Below are 16,680 nucleotides of genomic sequence, written 5' to 3' on the forward strand. Positions count from 1 at the left end.
CACGGGAAAAAATATTTTCTACTTTACATCCCTTTTGTCCTTGTTAACACCGTATAAACTTTGTACAGCAGAGAAAGAGTGGGCAATGACAATAGTACCCAAAGTTTTAAAATAACGTTTTCTTATTAGTTGGCTTAACAATTTTGGGGATTGAGTCAATTTAAATTGGTTGCTTCATTAGGTTGATTGTTCACACTTTTTAACCACAAATTTTAATCTACTGAAGGGGTTATTCTAAGTATCATCATTGGGGTATATATTAATTTATCGGCCATTGTCTTATTATCATTATTCCTTTAGATCCATTATACCCACTACTGTATACCCCTTCTAATTTAATTTGCTTTTGTGTATTGATGAAACAATATGCTGAAGTGATAGCATGCGGAAATGAACGCCCACCGTTGAATTGGTACTTTCCCCCTTAACTAATTTGTCTAACTACGCCTCCCACAATACAAAACTGTATAAAAAGTCGTAAGAAATTAATACGGAAAAAACTCGAGATATCTGTCATGCACGTAATGCGTGGACCCACCATTTTAGGGGTCACCTATGAGGTGATGAAATCACTAGAACTTCATATTACAACAGCACAAACTGACCTTTCCTCTTTTGCTTTACCCTCATCATTATTCAATTATTTATTTTGTGTATTTTTTGGTGACTAATTAACAAAATGCAGATGTTATAATATGCGGAAGTGAATGAGCAACCTGTGTGATAGTTAGGTTATATTACAAGTTATGTTATTGTGTGAAATAGTATTTAGAAGTAAAGCTACTCTAAAGTTTACTTTGTCTGTTTGTCCGTCGGCAAAGCTATGGATGAAATGGGATTTTCTCGGCTGCTGTTCAAGATAGACAGCTAAATTTTTTGTTAAGATTCTCTAAACCAATGAGCATCCAGTATATGATTTACTTGGTTTGTCGGTCTGTCAATAATACTGCAAAAGTATTAATAAACACACATATAAAAGTTTCATGATTTTTTTCTTTATTCTAGATTTATGACTACTGGACTTATAATCAATAAAGCACTCTCCCCTTACTTCTTTGCCTTTCTACTCATGAATATTGTCATTTCTTGTTTGTGTTTTGGGTGTGTATATAACATCCAGTATGTTAAGACAAAGTATATTTTAAAATTTTTTGCAGAGCTTACAAAGACCATTGATATTTAGTTGTTTCCTTTATTCCTAGTACAGTTTTCATCGTCATGTCTTTTTAATTTTCTTAGGCAATTAAAATATAACTATTCGACATCAAACTTTTCAACAGTCCAAATTCATTATTATGAAGATAAAATGTATTGGTTTTTTACATGTTATGGTATTTCTTCAAGCGAAAGTTGTTGAAAAAAATACTTTATTTTATGTTAGTAGATATTGACCCTCGGAGAAAGTCAGCTTAGGTTAAGTTATATTGGGTACTGGGTAGACCCGCAGGATTAAAGTCCCCGTAGTGGTTAGGAACAGTTTGAACCCCCCCCCCCCCTTTTTAATTTTAATAAATTTCCAAAATAAGGGGGTGGGTTCAGTGCTGAATTATCAGAAGGATAAAATTACAATAAAAATGTAAAACAATAAAAAAAATTACTAATCCATCTACAAATAAAATATTTCTCTACATATGACCTACATTTACTTGTAATTATAAAAAAAAACGCAGTAGATTTGTAGGTAGAAAAAAAATATTTTTTTATAATTTCCTCATAAATTTAAAAATAAGGGGGTGGGTTCAGTGCTGAATTATCAGAAGGATAAAATTACAATAAAAATGTAAAACAATAAAAAAAATTACTAATCCATCTACAAATAAAATATTTCTCTACATATGACCTACATTTACTTGTAATTATAAAAAAAAACGCAGTAGATTTGTAGGTAGAAAAAAAATATTTTTTTATAATTTCCTCATAAATTTAAGTTTTAAAATAATTTTTTAAAGGAAAAATTAATATAAATACTATTGATTTTACTCAGCAAATTCAAAATCATGAAATACAATTAAATTTATGTATTTATATTAATTTTTCCTTTAAAAAATTATTTTAAAACTTAAATTTATGAGGAAATTATAAAAAAATATTTTTTTTCTACCTACAAATCTACTGCGTTTTTTTTTATAATTACAAGTAAATGTTCATTGTTCTGCATTTCCAGAGAAAAGTAGTGTAGTTCCATCTTCTAGCAGCATTTTACCACTATCTTTTAGTCTACATTCACTGAGACATAGTAAATCAAGTTTGTAAACTTTCATTTCTCGTAGAATTTGGTTTGACTTTGAGCAGTCACACATGGTTCTAACATTCCATGTTCCAATTTGTAAATTTTGTTTGGGACCTAGAAGACTCCTCCTCTCGCACCTAACTTCCTCCCAGAGGCTTTCATTAGGCACGGTCATATTGTCACCATGATGACCATGGGGACCAATAGAGCCAGCCTGTGTACCCGCGTGGTTATCATTAGCTCTTGTTACAGTTCCGTAAACTTGTGGTGTTTTTAAAGTGTTGGGTAGTTAACCCAACGACCAACCCCCAACCTGGGGGACCAGGAGGTGTGTTCTGTCTGATATCTCCCTGGCAGTCTGTCTGTTGTCGTTGAACGTTTACAGCATAGCCTTCCAGCTCCTTGATACACTGTGCAGGTGGACCAACTTGCAGGGACACCTCTCCCACCAACCACCAACCAGCGACCGTGGCTCAATACGTAGCGCATCCGCTCGTCGTCGGGAAGATGATAGGTCCGACACCGCGTCATAACTATAGATGTTAAAAAATAGATTCCTAATGCTGCTATGTGAAATGCGCGACACAAATAGTTAGAGTAGGGGGAATGCCTTGACCCAAAATAGGCGCAACTCATTATCATGAACAATTAGGACTTCTGAGACAAAGGTCGTGCAATCAATGAGTTGATTATGTTGAAGGTGACGTGGAGAGGACGTGTACCCGAAGAGTCATCAACCTTCCCCGCCCCCCCTCACCGGCCCCTAGTCATTATATTCTAATTTCACGTTTCATTTCTTTCTAGATCACTTCATAAAACCTTTAATTTTACAATTATGAGCACTGCTAATCTGCAAATACTTAATTTAGATAATCTATATCATTTAATTTTGTTTTCTTATATTATTTTTACTTTTGCGTTTTATGACTGTTTGTGGTCTTGTTTATTATGTGTTGTATACACATTTGCATTTTTTTTACAAATATAGACAGACAGGAAGATGGTTGTTAAACTAGGCTTTCATTTGTTCTTCATTCTATATACTTACATTTTACATACATGTTAATAAAGCAATAACAATAATGTCCAAAAGTAGAAAGTAGACAGATAAAAATGAATAGTTTTTATTTTACAAGGGATACAGGGCGATAATTTTGATTCTACTTCTGTTAATATATGTAGAAGATTATATTGTCATATCAACCCCCCATTAACAAACTTTAATTTGTAGCTTCCAAAGTAACAAATATTTGCTACCAATGCAATGGCAGAATTTGGGGAGAAAGATCATTTATAACCATTTTCATCACTCTTTCTTTCTAACTCCCTATCTATTTATATATCAGTCAATCTGTATGTCTGTATGTCTCTCTCTTCCTCTCTCTTCCTCTCTCTTCCTCTCTCTCTCTCTCTCTCTCTCTCTCTCTCTCTCTCTCTCTCTCTCTCTCTCTCTCTCTCTCTCTCTCACTCTACTCTCTCTCTCTCTCTCTCTCTCTCTCTCTCTCTCTCTCTTTCTCTCTCTCTCTCTCTCTCGCTCACTCTCTCGCTCTCGCTTTCTCTATCCCTCTCTTTTCTCTCTCTTTCTTTTTTTTAGGATAAAAAAATTCCTCCTTAACTATCCAAAAAAGTTCTCATATATATTTAACGGTCCAGAATAAAGCTTTATTTATGATAAAAACAATGATGACAACATTCATAAAAGCGAATCTCTGAGACGGCGAACGGGCATAAACACTTGTTGAGTGTCGGAACTGAATAATATTAACTACTGCAGAAATCACCACGTTAAGTTTGAAATTAATAGGACAATTCTTACAAGCCTCAATTAAAGGAAAAAAGTTATCCGTTAAGGACGTTCTGATTGACTGACCCTAATTATAAAAAGGCTCCGCAATAATGAGCAATAAATCAATTATCTATGAACAAACAATATTAAATCCCTTTATCAGAAAAAATACAAATATTAGCAAATAATATATTTGTCCTTAATATATTTTTAATAGCAAGGCTACTCTACAAATAGAATAATAATATTACCGCCCGTCAAAGATTACTCAAAAACGTTGCCTAATTCTGTTCTTATTAGATCAGCCTGAAGGATCTAACCGCTTGACTGATATGATTCTCCTGGACAGATGAGCTTATCATAACAACAACAAAAAATAGGAGTATCGACCCCTCTCCCACTTTTTCTCATGCCCCGAGAGACCTCTTGGGGCGTATCCGCCAATGGGAAATAAATTAATTAAATATATATAATTTAAGATACAAAATGCGGAATAGTTTGTGGCGAGATTTTTCTCTTTTTATTTGTATAACCATACATCAAGGTAAATTATTCTTTTAAATGATAAAACTATATCAAATTGACGGAATATAAGCTTTAAATAGAACGAAAGTACAATGGTTTGCATATTATAAAAAAAAGATTTAATCAGACTTTCAACATAATTTTTTGATTAATTCTAAAATAGCTAAAAACCTTTCGAGAACCCTTGAGAAGCTACACTGTAAAGGAGCACCATATCGGTTAAGTGGTTAGCAAGATACTTCGGTACACATCCACAAACGGAAAGACATTGTTCTTATCGATTCTATTGGACACAATTTTCCTTGTTATATACTGATATGACATGAATTATAATTTTAGTGTACAGCATAGAATTTGTAGATATATATGGATCTGTAACTTACACAGCAGGTATGCTTACTCAATATTTTTTCACGCAGTATCTAAGCTTTTAAATAGAGAAAATTTCTTCGTATAAACTCAAGATAATACATTTGATTTTGTACGCTGTAAAGCACTAAATGCCCCTTCCATCTTACTACACAGTTCATATAAAACCTTAACCCTTTCGGACCCTTTCTCTTTCGGATCTCAGTTCCTAATAGAGCTAGAGAGCTAAAAGACTTTGAGCATGTCCTCTCTTTTTCGACTACAAGTGAGTCAAAGTCAAGAAATTTATTTTAGAAAATGTTTATCTTTTTGTAAATTTTAAAGTAGTAATATCAAAATATAAATTTCAGCGGCGGCAGCTACAAGCCGCCGTAGTCGGCGGTCGGTATTAAAAAAAGCGGCGGATTTATATGAAATTTTAATATGTAATGTTAGAAAAGCTAACGTATAAAGTTTGAAGTATCTAAGTTAATAATTGGGGTCACAGGAGTTATTTACATTTTTCTAGAGACCTGCAGGATCATACCTGGAATCAGAAATTGATCTGAATACCAATATTTTATATTGAGATGTACTACTGTAGGATATTTAAGTATTTTGGTAACATAAAATGCACTGTTTAAGCAAAAAATATGTTATCTCTTTACCTAGATGACCCTACCAGGTTTGCAGGCATCCGACGCCAGATATTCAAAAAATTTCAACTTTCAGTTATGTGTTACACCCATATCTAAAAAGTCACTTTATTATAGCTCTCTATCTTGAGGAGAAAAAAACTCAAATTCAAACCATTACAATTTTCTAAAATTCATCAAATCTCTGTTTTTAGGGAATAATTATACGTTAAAATGTGAAGAAACGGACACAAGTCCTGGCAATTATTACTGGAAAATAGGAGACAGGTACCTGAAAAACAATTGAACCTTTGATTTCAAGACACTTTTCTTAAATTCATAAATGTATACCTGTTACCTGTTTAGGGACATTCTTCTCTTACAATGAACAAAACGTGTCAGAAAATACGTCCATCCACCCGTCTCTATGTTGTCAGATTTCAATAAAATTGCTTTGTATATATTGGTTATCCTCAAATTAAAGTGTCATATTTAGCAGTTTACTTTCAATACTTGATAAAACTATTGATCAATATTCTTAAAAAATAATGTAAGCTTTTGCACTTTACTTATAGAAATTACACCGGCCGGTTAGAAGCCACAGATGATTCTGTGTTGATGGTGTTTGAATTCATGCCAACACTCCAAGACAACGAAAAAGAATTGGGGTAAGCAATTAGGTTGCTTAAGGAGTAGCTTATCTACCAAATATATATACTTTGGGTTTTCTGAAATATATCCTTAGATAAAAAGTAAAGGGATGTGTGTCTGCTAATCTTTTTGTTTGTTCTAAAAGATCTCTAAAAGTATTCTCTATGTCACGGAAGGGTTTTGAAACATTTTGGGGAAGGGTTAATCTACCCTTCAAAGACCTTCAACTCTAAATTGTAAACGTTTTATTTAATTAATCAATGAATGTACATATAAGTATAGATGTATAATCCAGTTAATTACTTGGCCCTAGTGATGGAGACCCTATCGTTTGCTAGAAAATAGCTTTCTGTGCTTTTGTAGAAAATCGCCTGCATTCCGGTGCTAATAGCTAATTCCAAAGACACAATATCGAATTGAGACAGGATCATCGCCCTGTGGGCAGAGTAACAAAAACATAGATCATGCTCCCTCCATTCTTTTACATAAATTATGGCACCACCAACTTGGGGTACCATTCGTTGGTCAGCTCTTTATCCCTTTTTCTCTTATACGTCTCTGCACCAGGTGCCATCGAAAAGAAAGTCCATTTCTTTTTTCATCCACGTATCCACAATCAAATGAAAATGTTATTTATTTTTAGATGTTACAAAGATGGAAACTATGACTCCATCAACCTCATTATAGTGAAGCAGGTAGTAAAATGGAACAAGTAAGATCAAATCAAATAAAAACAAATCCCCTTGGGCTCGGCAGCTGCTTATTTTTAGAGCCGAAATTTTAGACGGTTAATTGATTGCAGATTATCAAACATTATTCATCAATATCTTATTTTCTTCATTCGCTTGGGGAGTTTTGTATTAGAATTTAGAATTTAGCAGTTTTCAAAAAAATATATTTTAAGTACCTGTTTGCCCATAGCATATTATTTCATTTAGTTTTTGACTAAAATCATGATCTGATTTTCCTTTATACCAGGAGCTGATAAGTAGAAGTACATATTCTCTGGAGTTACCAACTATCCTGGAAGCTGTTTTCAACATGTCACCACCACCTAAGGAGGAGAATGTATTCTGGGAGGTATGCAGAATAGCAGATAGATAGATAGATAGATAAATAAATAGATAGATAGATAGATAGATAGAAAGATAGATGGATATACAGGCAGACAGACAGACAGGCGGAAAGACAAACAGACAGACAGACAAACAGACAGACAAACAGAAAGACAAACAGACAGACAGACAAACAGAAAGACTATTACTCAAAAGTGTTTAAATTGTTTTTTTCAGATAAATAGTGATGACGGAAGTCGGCAAACTTTTCACCCAACAGAAAATATGAAGGCTGATATTGTTGCTTCTATTGATTCAAAGGTATATATACGAGCGCAGCTAATCTATAACTAGTAACTACGGTATGACCGTTAGCAATCATTATAAGGAAAGACTTTATTATAAAAATTTTATAAGTTATAAATAATTAAATAGTAAGGAAGACGCTGAAAGTCGCTCATTAGACGTCATAAAAATAAGATATTACCCATCTCCTCTATGGGTTTTCTTTCCCACTCCTCTTCTCCTCATCCCTCATTTTTATGACGTAAGAATTATTTTTTTAGCGACTAACTTCTTCTTCAAAAGTAAGTCATAAAAATTCATAATTTCTGAACTGGGAAACTAGAGTCTTTTAATGTTTTATTTACTAAATATGCCTGAACTATTTCAATTTAACTATATAGAGATAGATAGAAAGTACAATGAACTTTAAATAAAGTCTACCCAAACTTTAGAAACTCGTTCTGTCATTGATAGTTTAAAATAGGTGTAAAGGTTAAATCAGAACAAAATAATTCTTTAATAATAATAATCCATCTCAAGAGTAATTTTGTTTATCATAAATGACGCTAGGCCAACAGAACATTATTGTTCTTGTTCAATTTTAATTAAATTTTTTATTTAACTTTTTTTTTATACAGAATGCTGCTTATAATGAGTACAAAATGAAGTTGGAAATCAGAAAGATTGGTAAAGACATATTTCAACTGCGTAGCTTCACTATAACTGAAGTATGTCTGACTGCTTTAACTATCTGACTGTAGGTTATGGTTAAGTAAAAGGATTTTACAATTTAACCAAAATTTATGAAGCAATTGTATGCTAAGTAAGATGATTTTTTAAAAGTACCTGCTAAAATTTTTTTAGTAATTTTGTCTTTAATAGATATAGTTTTCTATTCTTTATTGTATATTTAATTAAACTGTAAAATTCTTGTTAATATTCCAAAATTTTAGATGATCTGAAATCTAAGAACATTAGTTTGACAGTGGAGACATCTAATCATAAAGAAACAATCTTCTTTCAGCCTAAACCAGAGGTAAGTCAGTGGAGATATCTACTTTGAATAGGCAAATTGCCTTAATAGAATTTTACAATAAATAATACTTCGGATGCGAATGACAAACAATACAGTAAGTTCACAATAATTTTAAACTTTTAAACATGCAGGAACATAACATGACAAGATGAATTACTTATTAGTTCTTAATAATCATGCTTTCAAATAGTAGTTAACGAGATGGGACACCAGTTGTACCTTTTTAACAACTGTTTTGCGAGAGTCAAGAAAACAAAAAATTGTGATTTTATTGACAAGTATCGGGCTTTCATGGGCGTGTAAGGGAAGGTTTTCAACACTCCACTATAAAATTTTAAAAAGAGGAGATCTGCCTTTATTTCTATATTCATAAACCCACCCTGGCAAATCACTAGGCACGCTACTTGTCCAACTATTTAGGAAATCTAGGTATGAATGGTCATTATATCAATTAGTGTCAAAAATGTATGTTTCTTTTCACATGATAGTATAACGAGATAATCAGTAATGTTGTTTATCCAGATAAAGATAGCTGAGCTTGGATTTCCAAGTTGGATGTGGATTCTGATAATTCTGCTTTGTTTGGTTTTCATCTTCATCATTGGTCTCATTGCCTATCTGATTTGCAGGTAAAACAAATATTATGGCTTCAATACAATAAATTTTGAAGCAAAGCTATTAATATAGTCTTATGTCTGTTGAATATTATTTTTACCAACTAAATGTCTGAGTTAGAAAATATTTTACTAGAGGTTGGTTGAAAAAAAAAGATATTAGGCAAGTAAAAACTTCACATAATATTACAAACAACTCTAAAGAGTTGTCAAAAAAGTTAATAAATAAACATTTTTTATTGAACCTACGTACGATGAGGCAAGGGTTATAGTGTTGCTACGATTTTTAAGTAGTACCTAAATAACTGTTACAGGAATCATCATGCAAAGTTTGAAATCAATAGTACAATTCTGACATGCCTAAATTAATATTAGCTATTTATTACAGACGAACGGACAGTTTCTAATTATAGAAAAGATTAGCTTCCAAGAATATCAAATATTGTATGATATTTTTAATTTAGGAAAAAGAATGATTCTAAGACAAACAATGGAAAAGAATACATCAAGGAAATATATCATTCAATTAATTTGAATAAAAAACACACTGTTAGTGCGAATGGGGCGTTTGTCCAAATTATGGTATGGAGACCGCTCTTCTATGAGTACTACTAAAAACCTACTTTTACTGCAATACACATAGACATTCTCATCGTCGGTTCGTCTATTTAGAATGCTTATCCCTCTATTCCCACAAGTATAATACGAATTTGGTTGAGCTGGTGGAAGCTCAACAAAAGACCCACGCGAAGTATTATATTGCTTTAATCTAAGAATAAATGGTTGGTTTTGATATTCGATCGGAATTATACAAGTATATTAAGTATTAAGGAAGGAAGATGTCTTTATAAAGTGTATTTATATTACAAGTTAATAAGTTAAGTATGAAAATATTTACAGGATAAGTGTTAAAATCATAAGTAGTGTAGGACAGAAAAGTGCCCTAAGTCCCAAGCAGTGAATTGTGCTAAGTGTTAGAATTCTAACATAAGGCCTAAGCTCAATTCATGCTAAGTACTAAGGGTCCTAAATTTAAACTACAATGCATGCCAAACAACTAAGTCATTACCTTTTAAAGCCAGAAGAGAAGTTGATGGTAGGAGAGTCAATAAATAACTAACTTATTTTAAGAGGTACATGCTATAACATCAGCTTAGAACAAGGATCTTAGTGTTTGTCTGTGCAATAAAGTGTCTGTATGTTAATTTGTGACGTAAATCAGACATGGTTGTAGGCATACATATTTGTACTGATTGGTTACATGGTTACTTTAACAATAAACATAATGTCTTTAATAAACATATAATATTAACAAATCACATACAAATTACCATGAATAGGCTAGCAATACCCATATATGGTGTTATATTGGTAAAGGTAGGCCTATGAATGCATAAAAGGATACAAATGATGCCTTGGGCCTAGCTAAAGTAATTGTGTCTCGTGCCTGACTGCTACTTGATAATTACAGGGGCACATCAATCAAATATTTAGATTCTACTCTATATAGTGTTAACTTTATATCAAACATAGATAGATAGTCTGGATGCGAAGCATTTCTGTAAAAGTCTTATATGTACGTTCAAAGAATTTGAAAATTGAGGATCGCATCTCCAACACAATAATACAATACATAATAAGCAAAAATAAAATGAAAAGCAACAATATTATGTATTTATAATTGTAACTAATTGAGAGTTTTAAAACCATGTTAAAAAATAACACATTTAAAATGTCTATTTTTCTTAATTAAATAGTACAGACATAAGGGATTTTTTGCATTTTATAAAAAGGTGTTAAAGATAACAGTTTGATACAAAAACAAAATATTGAAATATTTTGTAAAGATTATATTCTTTATTTATATTTGACGTTTTCTGAAACATTATATTACTGATAAATTAATTCAATTAAGAATAAGATAAGCTTTGCTTCTGAAAGGAATGATATTCTATTAATACAGGCCCCAGTTCAAGATCAACAAGTATAAAAATCTACCAAACAATCAAGACAATAAAAATTCAAATAGTATTGATGTAAAGCTAACTGGATAAACGCTTTTTGTGTTTTCTTCTAACATAAATTACACTGTCTTTTATGGTTAAAAATGTAGAATAGCTTTATGTGCAATACCTTATTCCTCCTAATATTGGTAGAAGGTTGAATCCTTATTAAAGATTATTATAGATAAATGCAGTGGCGTGTGGAAGGAGGATGTAAAGGGGTGATAACACCAACCTAAAAACAAATTGTAAGAAAAACCTCTGTGCCCTTTACTGGGCAATACTAGATGATTAAATCATCATACCCCCCCCCCCCTCCAGGCTCCTGTCGAAAGGACAACCCCCCTCGTTTTATTTAATAAAAATACAAATATGACTATCCCTTGTTGGGATGTATAACCCTATGGGGTCTTAATAAAACTCAATTCAAACCTTATACTTCAAAAATATGTAAAATTTGTTGTCAATAGTAATAGCTCTAGGAATATTGCCGTCCAATTTTGATAAATCTAGTCCAGATTACTGGTGTATTTGTAAATAGGAATTTAAACAAATTTCTTAATTATCTAATTGTAAGTTTAGGACATTTAATGAAGGTCAAATATAAACCTATTGGAAATATTGTACAAAATTATGATAGCATAAATGATCTCTGTAAATAGATGTATTGTATCTTGTATGTTAAATAAAATAAATGTTTTACTCAATGTGTTACTGTTGGTTGTTTTTGGTGCTTTGAAGCTACCAAAATTGGGCATGCGAACCGGATCGGTGGTACATGGTACATTATTATCCCCCTCCCCTAACATCAAAATTTGGCGTTCCAGTTAATTTCAAATAGTTTTTGGCACATTTATTTTGTTGTTATCTAAATATAAAATAAAAATATTACTATAGATCAGATACTTTTCTTAGTACAATACATTATTTTAAGTTTTCATAAATTTTCCTATACATTTACAAATTCCAGCTCGATCCATAGGGTTACATGTAGACGGATTGAGAGTCAGACAAAGTTAGTTGTACAGTTTCTTTGCTTCAAAAATATTATCTATTATACAAAGTAGAATGTCTGTCTGTCCGTCCGTCTTAAAATCTCGGTAACAACTAAACCGATCGGACATGGACGTCCAAGGGGGGGGGGGGGGGGGTAATGGGGTGATTACCTCCCGCCCCCATATAAAAAATGCGTCTATGAAATAAAGATTACCCCCCCCCCCCCCTCAAAATGAGCTTGGGGGTGCCGTAGGAACCCCCAAAATTTATATTTTCAAAATTTTACCCCCCCCCCCCCCCCCAATAAAAAAGCTTGGACGACCCTGCGATCGGATTCTGCTCTTCGATTAGGGAATATACCTACTGGTCCTGTGGTAATTTTAGGCTATTTTCTTGGGAAGTAGGACACCCCCCCCCTCTCCAAAAAAAATTATTAAAAGATTGAAAAGAAAGAAGCGTTATATGGGGAACCCATAAATTATGGTTTGCAGCACCAAAATATGTTTTTTAAAAATTTGTTTGAAATAAGTGGTTGAATCTCAAATTTATTTGAATTACCTCTTGCGGCAAAGACCCTCGATGCTAGGGGCGAAGCCGCTAGTATAATAAAATAATAACAATAATTTTTCTTGGCTTTCAAAGTCTCTTTGGCATAAGGAAATTAAAGGTCGTCTTTAAAATAATGTAAATAACAGGGTTAACAAACCAAAAGTCAAAACTTTTTTCATCATAAAATTTTTTTCTATGAAAAATTTAACTTTAAATTTGTTGCCATAAAATTTTATCAAAAAGTACTATATTATCTAGCAACTTATTTTCTTAAGTTTTGGCTACCGTGAATTACGCTGAGCTGGATCTTTAAAAGCGTAGCCGTGTCCGTAGTCGTGGTCAGAGTTACAGCCACCAACCTAATAGCGATCTTTAAATCATATTAACCACGCGTAATCGTGGCCACAAAAAAAAATGCGATCTTTAAATCATATTGACAACGCGTAGTTGTTATCGTAGCGTGGTTAACCACGCTAAAAGTGACCACAGTCCGTTGGTGTGGCTAAAGCGTTGCTAAAGCCACAAAGACAGCTGCTTTTGATAATTTTAACGTAAAACTATTGAAAACGTAAATTATAATTGCTAAATGAATGTATGAATAATTGTACGGGCATGGAATATTTTATTTAAAAACTATCATAAAAATATTTTAATTGTGGTTTTTATAAATAATAAAATAAAAGTAAATTATAAAAGTTAGGATGTAGTTTATTTATATGATGTATAAAATAACGTACGGGCATGGAATGATTTGTTAATATTGAACCGTCACGTATGGGTATTGGGTAATACTAATAAAGTATGTTGCCTGTGTTACATAAAGAGACAGTTTTCAGGAAATTAATATGATAAAACTATAAATATACTTAAATTAAATTAAATTATTTTGGGGATTTATTACTGCAATATTATTGATAAGGTTGGAATATGATTACATTTTTTTAAATTTTAGTAATTGAATGTATTTTTTTATTTATATTGAATTTATTGGACTCTCCCTTTGTCTTGTGTGTAGTGGCTGTAAATCCAGACGTGCTGGGCAATTGGCCGGGCGTGCAATGTCGTGCTGTGCCGTGCCCCGGCACGATATAGGCCATACCAGCCGTAGTACCAACTACATTGGCTCATGCCCTTAATAATATGTAAATATTACAAACATTTAAAATGTGTTATTAAAATAGTAATTTTGTATAAAATATAATTTCATTTCTTTGATGAAAATAATTTATTTTTAGGTGGGCCATAAAAGATTTTAGATATCCATAATTCAAGGATAGCCGGCATTGCACTTCTGTAAAATCATTTAAAAATCCATGTTTTATTAGCAGCACTGTGGCGACGACTACGGCTACAGCTACAACCACAGCTACGCCTACGACAACGACTACAACTACAACTACAGCCATGACTACAGCCACGGCTACAGCCACGCCAACGGCTACACATTTAAAGATCCAGCTCTGTTGTTGTTGCAACTGCTTTCTAAGAGACATAATTGTCTGCATAAATGTTCCCTTTTTAAAGAAATTATTATTAATATTAAATGGCTAATTATTACAAAACTATAGAGCAAAATTGTCTAAAATAAATAAAATCCTATGAAAAACAACTATAAATACATGTTTGGCCCAGAAGAAAACCCTAAAATTTACTTTTTAAGAAAGGGAAGATTTCTCTAAGTAGAAAAAGTCCGCTATAACTGCTAGGCCTACCAAACTTGTTGTTGTTCGTTCGTTGCAGAACAACTTTAGTTTGCGTAATCTTGTGTTGCCGTAAACACACACACAATAAAACTAATTTTGATTGCAATAGGCTGAAATATTCTTTATAATTTTCTATCTATTAATACAGCAGCAGTTTTGCAATAGAGAATTAAACAAGATATCGTGAATTAAAGAACTAAAAATATTGAAATTAGGTAAGAAAAGATTTTATTATATTAAAATATACGTAGATTATGTAATATGTTATTTACAATTTTGTTGGCAGACAAAAAAAATATTGTACTATACATTAATTAACTTACAATGCAGGTATATTTACAGTTATTTTGATTAAAGATATGTTTATCATTTATATTAATCGTTCTAACTTTATTGATTTTAATTAAAGCTAGTGATTTTTAGCTCATAAGAATGGGAATTTTAAACATTATACCGCTCTATTTAGAACTTATTTCTTCACTCCTAGCCTCTAGTTGATTGCCTAAAAGGTCGGGAAATTAAATAGTCTAAAACAAACCTAAGACATTTTTAAAGCTTCTCTAAAAAGCACAGCCCATACGTACCATAAATTTCTGAGAACTTTTGGTTCAAATTCTATATAATACCTTATTATTTTATTATATTGGATATATTATAAACAAGTCACATATTTTATTGCCCATACTTATATGAAGTGCTCATTTCCCTCCCCAAAGCTATGCATGTGTTGTTTAGTGCGTAAACAATTGCGAGAAATGTCTAGAAAGTTCCCCCTCCCCTCTCACTTCTCTATATAAGTAACGCTTTTATGGGCCTTCAATGAAATGTTTTCATGAAAATTGGTATTTAAGCCTGATTTCAACCTAATTCAGTTTTGAGTAAGTGCTTTTTTTAATAGTTTTATTCGATTATAGATTATTGCATTTTAAAATTGTTTTCTATGTTATGTTTACCCACTGTATTTATATGTACTTATTGGTGTAAAAAATGCATTAATGAAATATGAGGTTATTCATAACATTAACAACAAACTATTTTAATCCTATAACATTGAGTAATAATTTAAGCTTCTCAAATGTTCAGGGAAGGTTTATAACTTTTTTTGGAAGAGAAATCACCCTTCAAAGAAATGATCACTCCCAAAATTTTTGTTTAAAATTTTTTATTTTAAAAACTATTTTTATAAAGGGGGGGGGGGGGCGGTTTAATGCAACCATCTCGTAATCAGTGAGCAAATGGCACTTAGAATTCGAATTTCGATCTAAACTTTTGCATGGGTAATCCTTGGTAGGTCTATTTTCCCTAAATCGAACAAAAAGTTGGAAAAGTAACGGCTGGCGGCTCAGCCGTTCAGCCGTTTTTTGCCTATTTTCAGGGTAAATTCATCATCAATTACGTAGGAATCAACTATTTAAAACATATTTTTGGTTTAATTCATGTTAAATAATGGCAATAACCATTTTTGAAACTTCTAGTACCAACAGCTACCGCCTAGAACCGTTTGATAGCGTTTTGGAGTGGCAACGAGAATAAGGTGGATATAGGTTTCGTGAATAATTTGTACAATAGATATCCAAAAAATGGCAAAACTGCTGAGCCGCCAGCCGTTAGCCGTTACTTTTCCAACTTTTTGTTCGATTTAGGGAAAATAGACCTACCAAGGATTACTCTTGCAAAATTTCAGATGGAAATTCGAATTCTAAGTGCCATTTGCTCTCTGATTACGAGATGGTTGCATTAACCCCCCCCCCCCTTATAATGGGCAGTGTTAGACTCTTTCCTACCTCAAGTACCAATTTATGCCTCTAGGGGTGTAGTCACTTTACTATTATAATGAAAAAGTAAATTAGTGCATTATATGAATTGTAAGCACTTGTGTACTTATTTTAGTTTGAAACATTATCTATATAGTAGCGTATCTACTCCATATCTAGTTAAAATATTTAAGCATTCTTATTTAAGCATTCTTTGTTTATTGTTAGGTATGATCTTTAGTAATATAAGTTTTATTTTTTAGGAAAGAAAAATTAGAAGACAAAACAGTGACGGATGATCTTATAAATAGGAAAATTGGAATCTCAATTAAATTTATATTTTTCATGCTTAAAACTCATAAGGATGACAGCATCTATTGAATTTAACAACAAATTAGACAATAGGACCAAAGTAAGAATACAGATAATATAATTTTGAAGATACAGAAGTCTAAACAAAAAAAATCGATGTTAAAGTATGCCTAAAAATTCAGGGTATTCTAATTTCTT

The 16,680-nt window shown here is 32.2% G+C and overlaps 1 protein-coding gene and 1 long non-coding RNA gene across 2 annotated transcripts; both read left to right on the plus strand.

Annotated features, from left to right (window-relative positions):
- Positions 1–4,465: 4,465 nt before the first annotated feature.
- LOC145323623 (uncharacterized) lies at positions 4,466–11,287 on the plus strand. Its single transcript, XM_080166016.1, has 12 exons — positions 4,466–4,560; positions 4,881–4,931; positions 5,740–5,812; positions 6,100–6,192; positions 6,819–6,870; positions 7,154–7,255; positions 7,468–7,551; positions 8,154–8,202; positions 8,469–8,551; positions 9,074–9,180; positions 9,630–9,673; positions 11,127–11,287. Exons 1-12 carry the CDS (start codon positions 4,503–4,505, stop codon positions 11,153–11,155), a joined length of 825 nt encoding a protein of 274 aa, XP_080022142.1. The 5' UTR covers positions 4,466–4,502; the 3' UTR covers positions 11,156–11,287.
- A 3,149-nt stretch (positions 11,288–14,436) lies between these two features.
- Positions 14,437–16,478, plus strand: LOC145323625 (uncharacterized). The gene is made up of 2 exons (XR_013881027.1): positions 14,437–14,631; positions 16,434–16,478. It is a non-coding gene; the product is annotated as an uncharacterized LOC145323625 (long non-coding RNA).
- The last annotated feature ends 202 nt before the right edge of the window (positions 16,479–16,680 follow it).

Source organism: Acartia tonsa, chromosome 7, assembly GCF_053477335.1.
Source record: "Acartia tonsa isolate MP-2025a chromosome 7, ASM5347733v1, whole genome shotgun sequence".
NCBI classification, from domain to species: domain Eukaryota; kingdom Metazoa; phylum Arthropoda; class Copepoda; order Calanoida; family Acartiidae; genus Acartia; species Acartia tonsa.

What these genes read in the sequence shown, in the direction of transcription:
- LOC145323623 (XM_080166016.1), top strand. Translation starts at nt 4,503, where the DNA reads ATGCGGAATAGTTTGTGGCGAGATTTTTCTCTTTTTATTTGTATAACC. An exon ending in AGGAGAATGTATTCTGGGAG is followed by an intron (nt 7,256 to 7,467) that starts GTATGCAGAATA and finishes TGTTTTTTTCAG; the next exon opens with ATAAATAGTGATGACGGAAG. An exon ending in CAATGGAAAAGAATACATCA is followed by an intron (nt 9,674 to 11,126) that starts AGGAAATATATC and finishes TTCTATTAATAC; the next exon opens with AGGCCCCAGTTCAAGATCAA.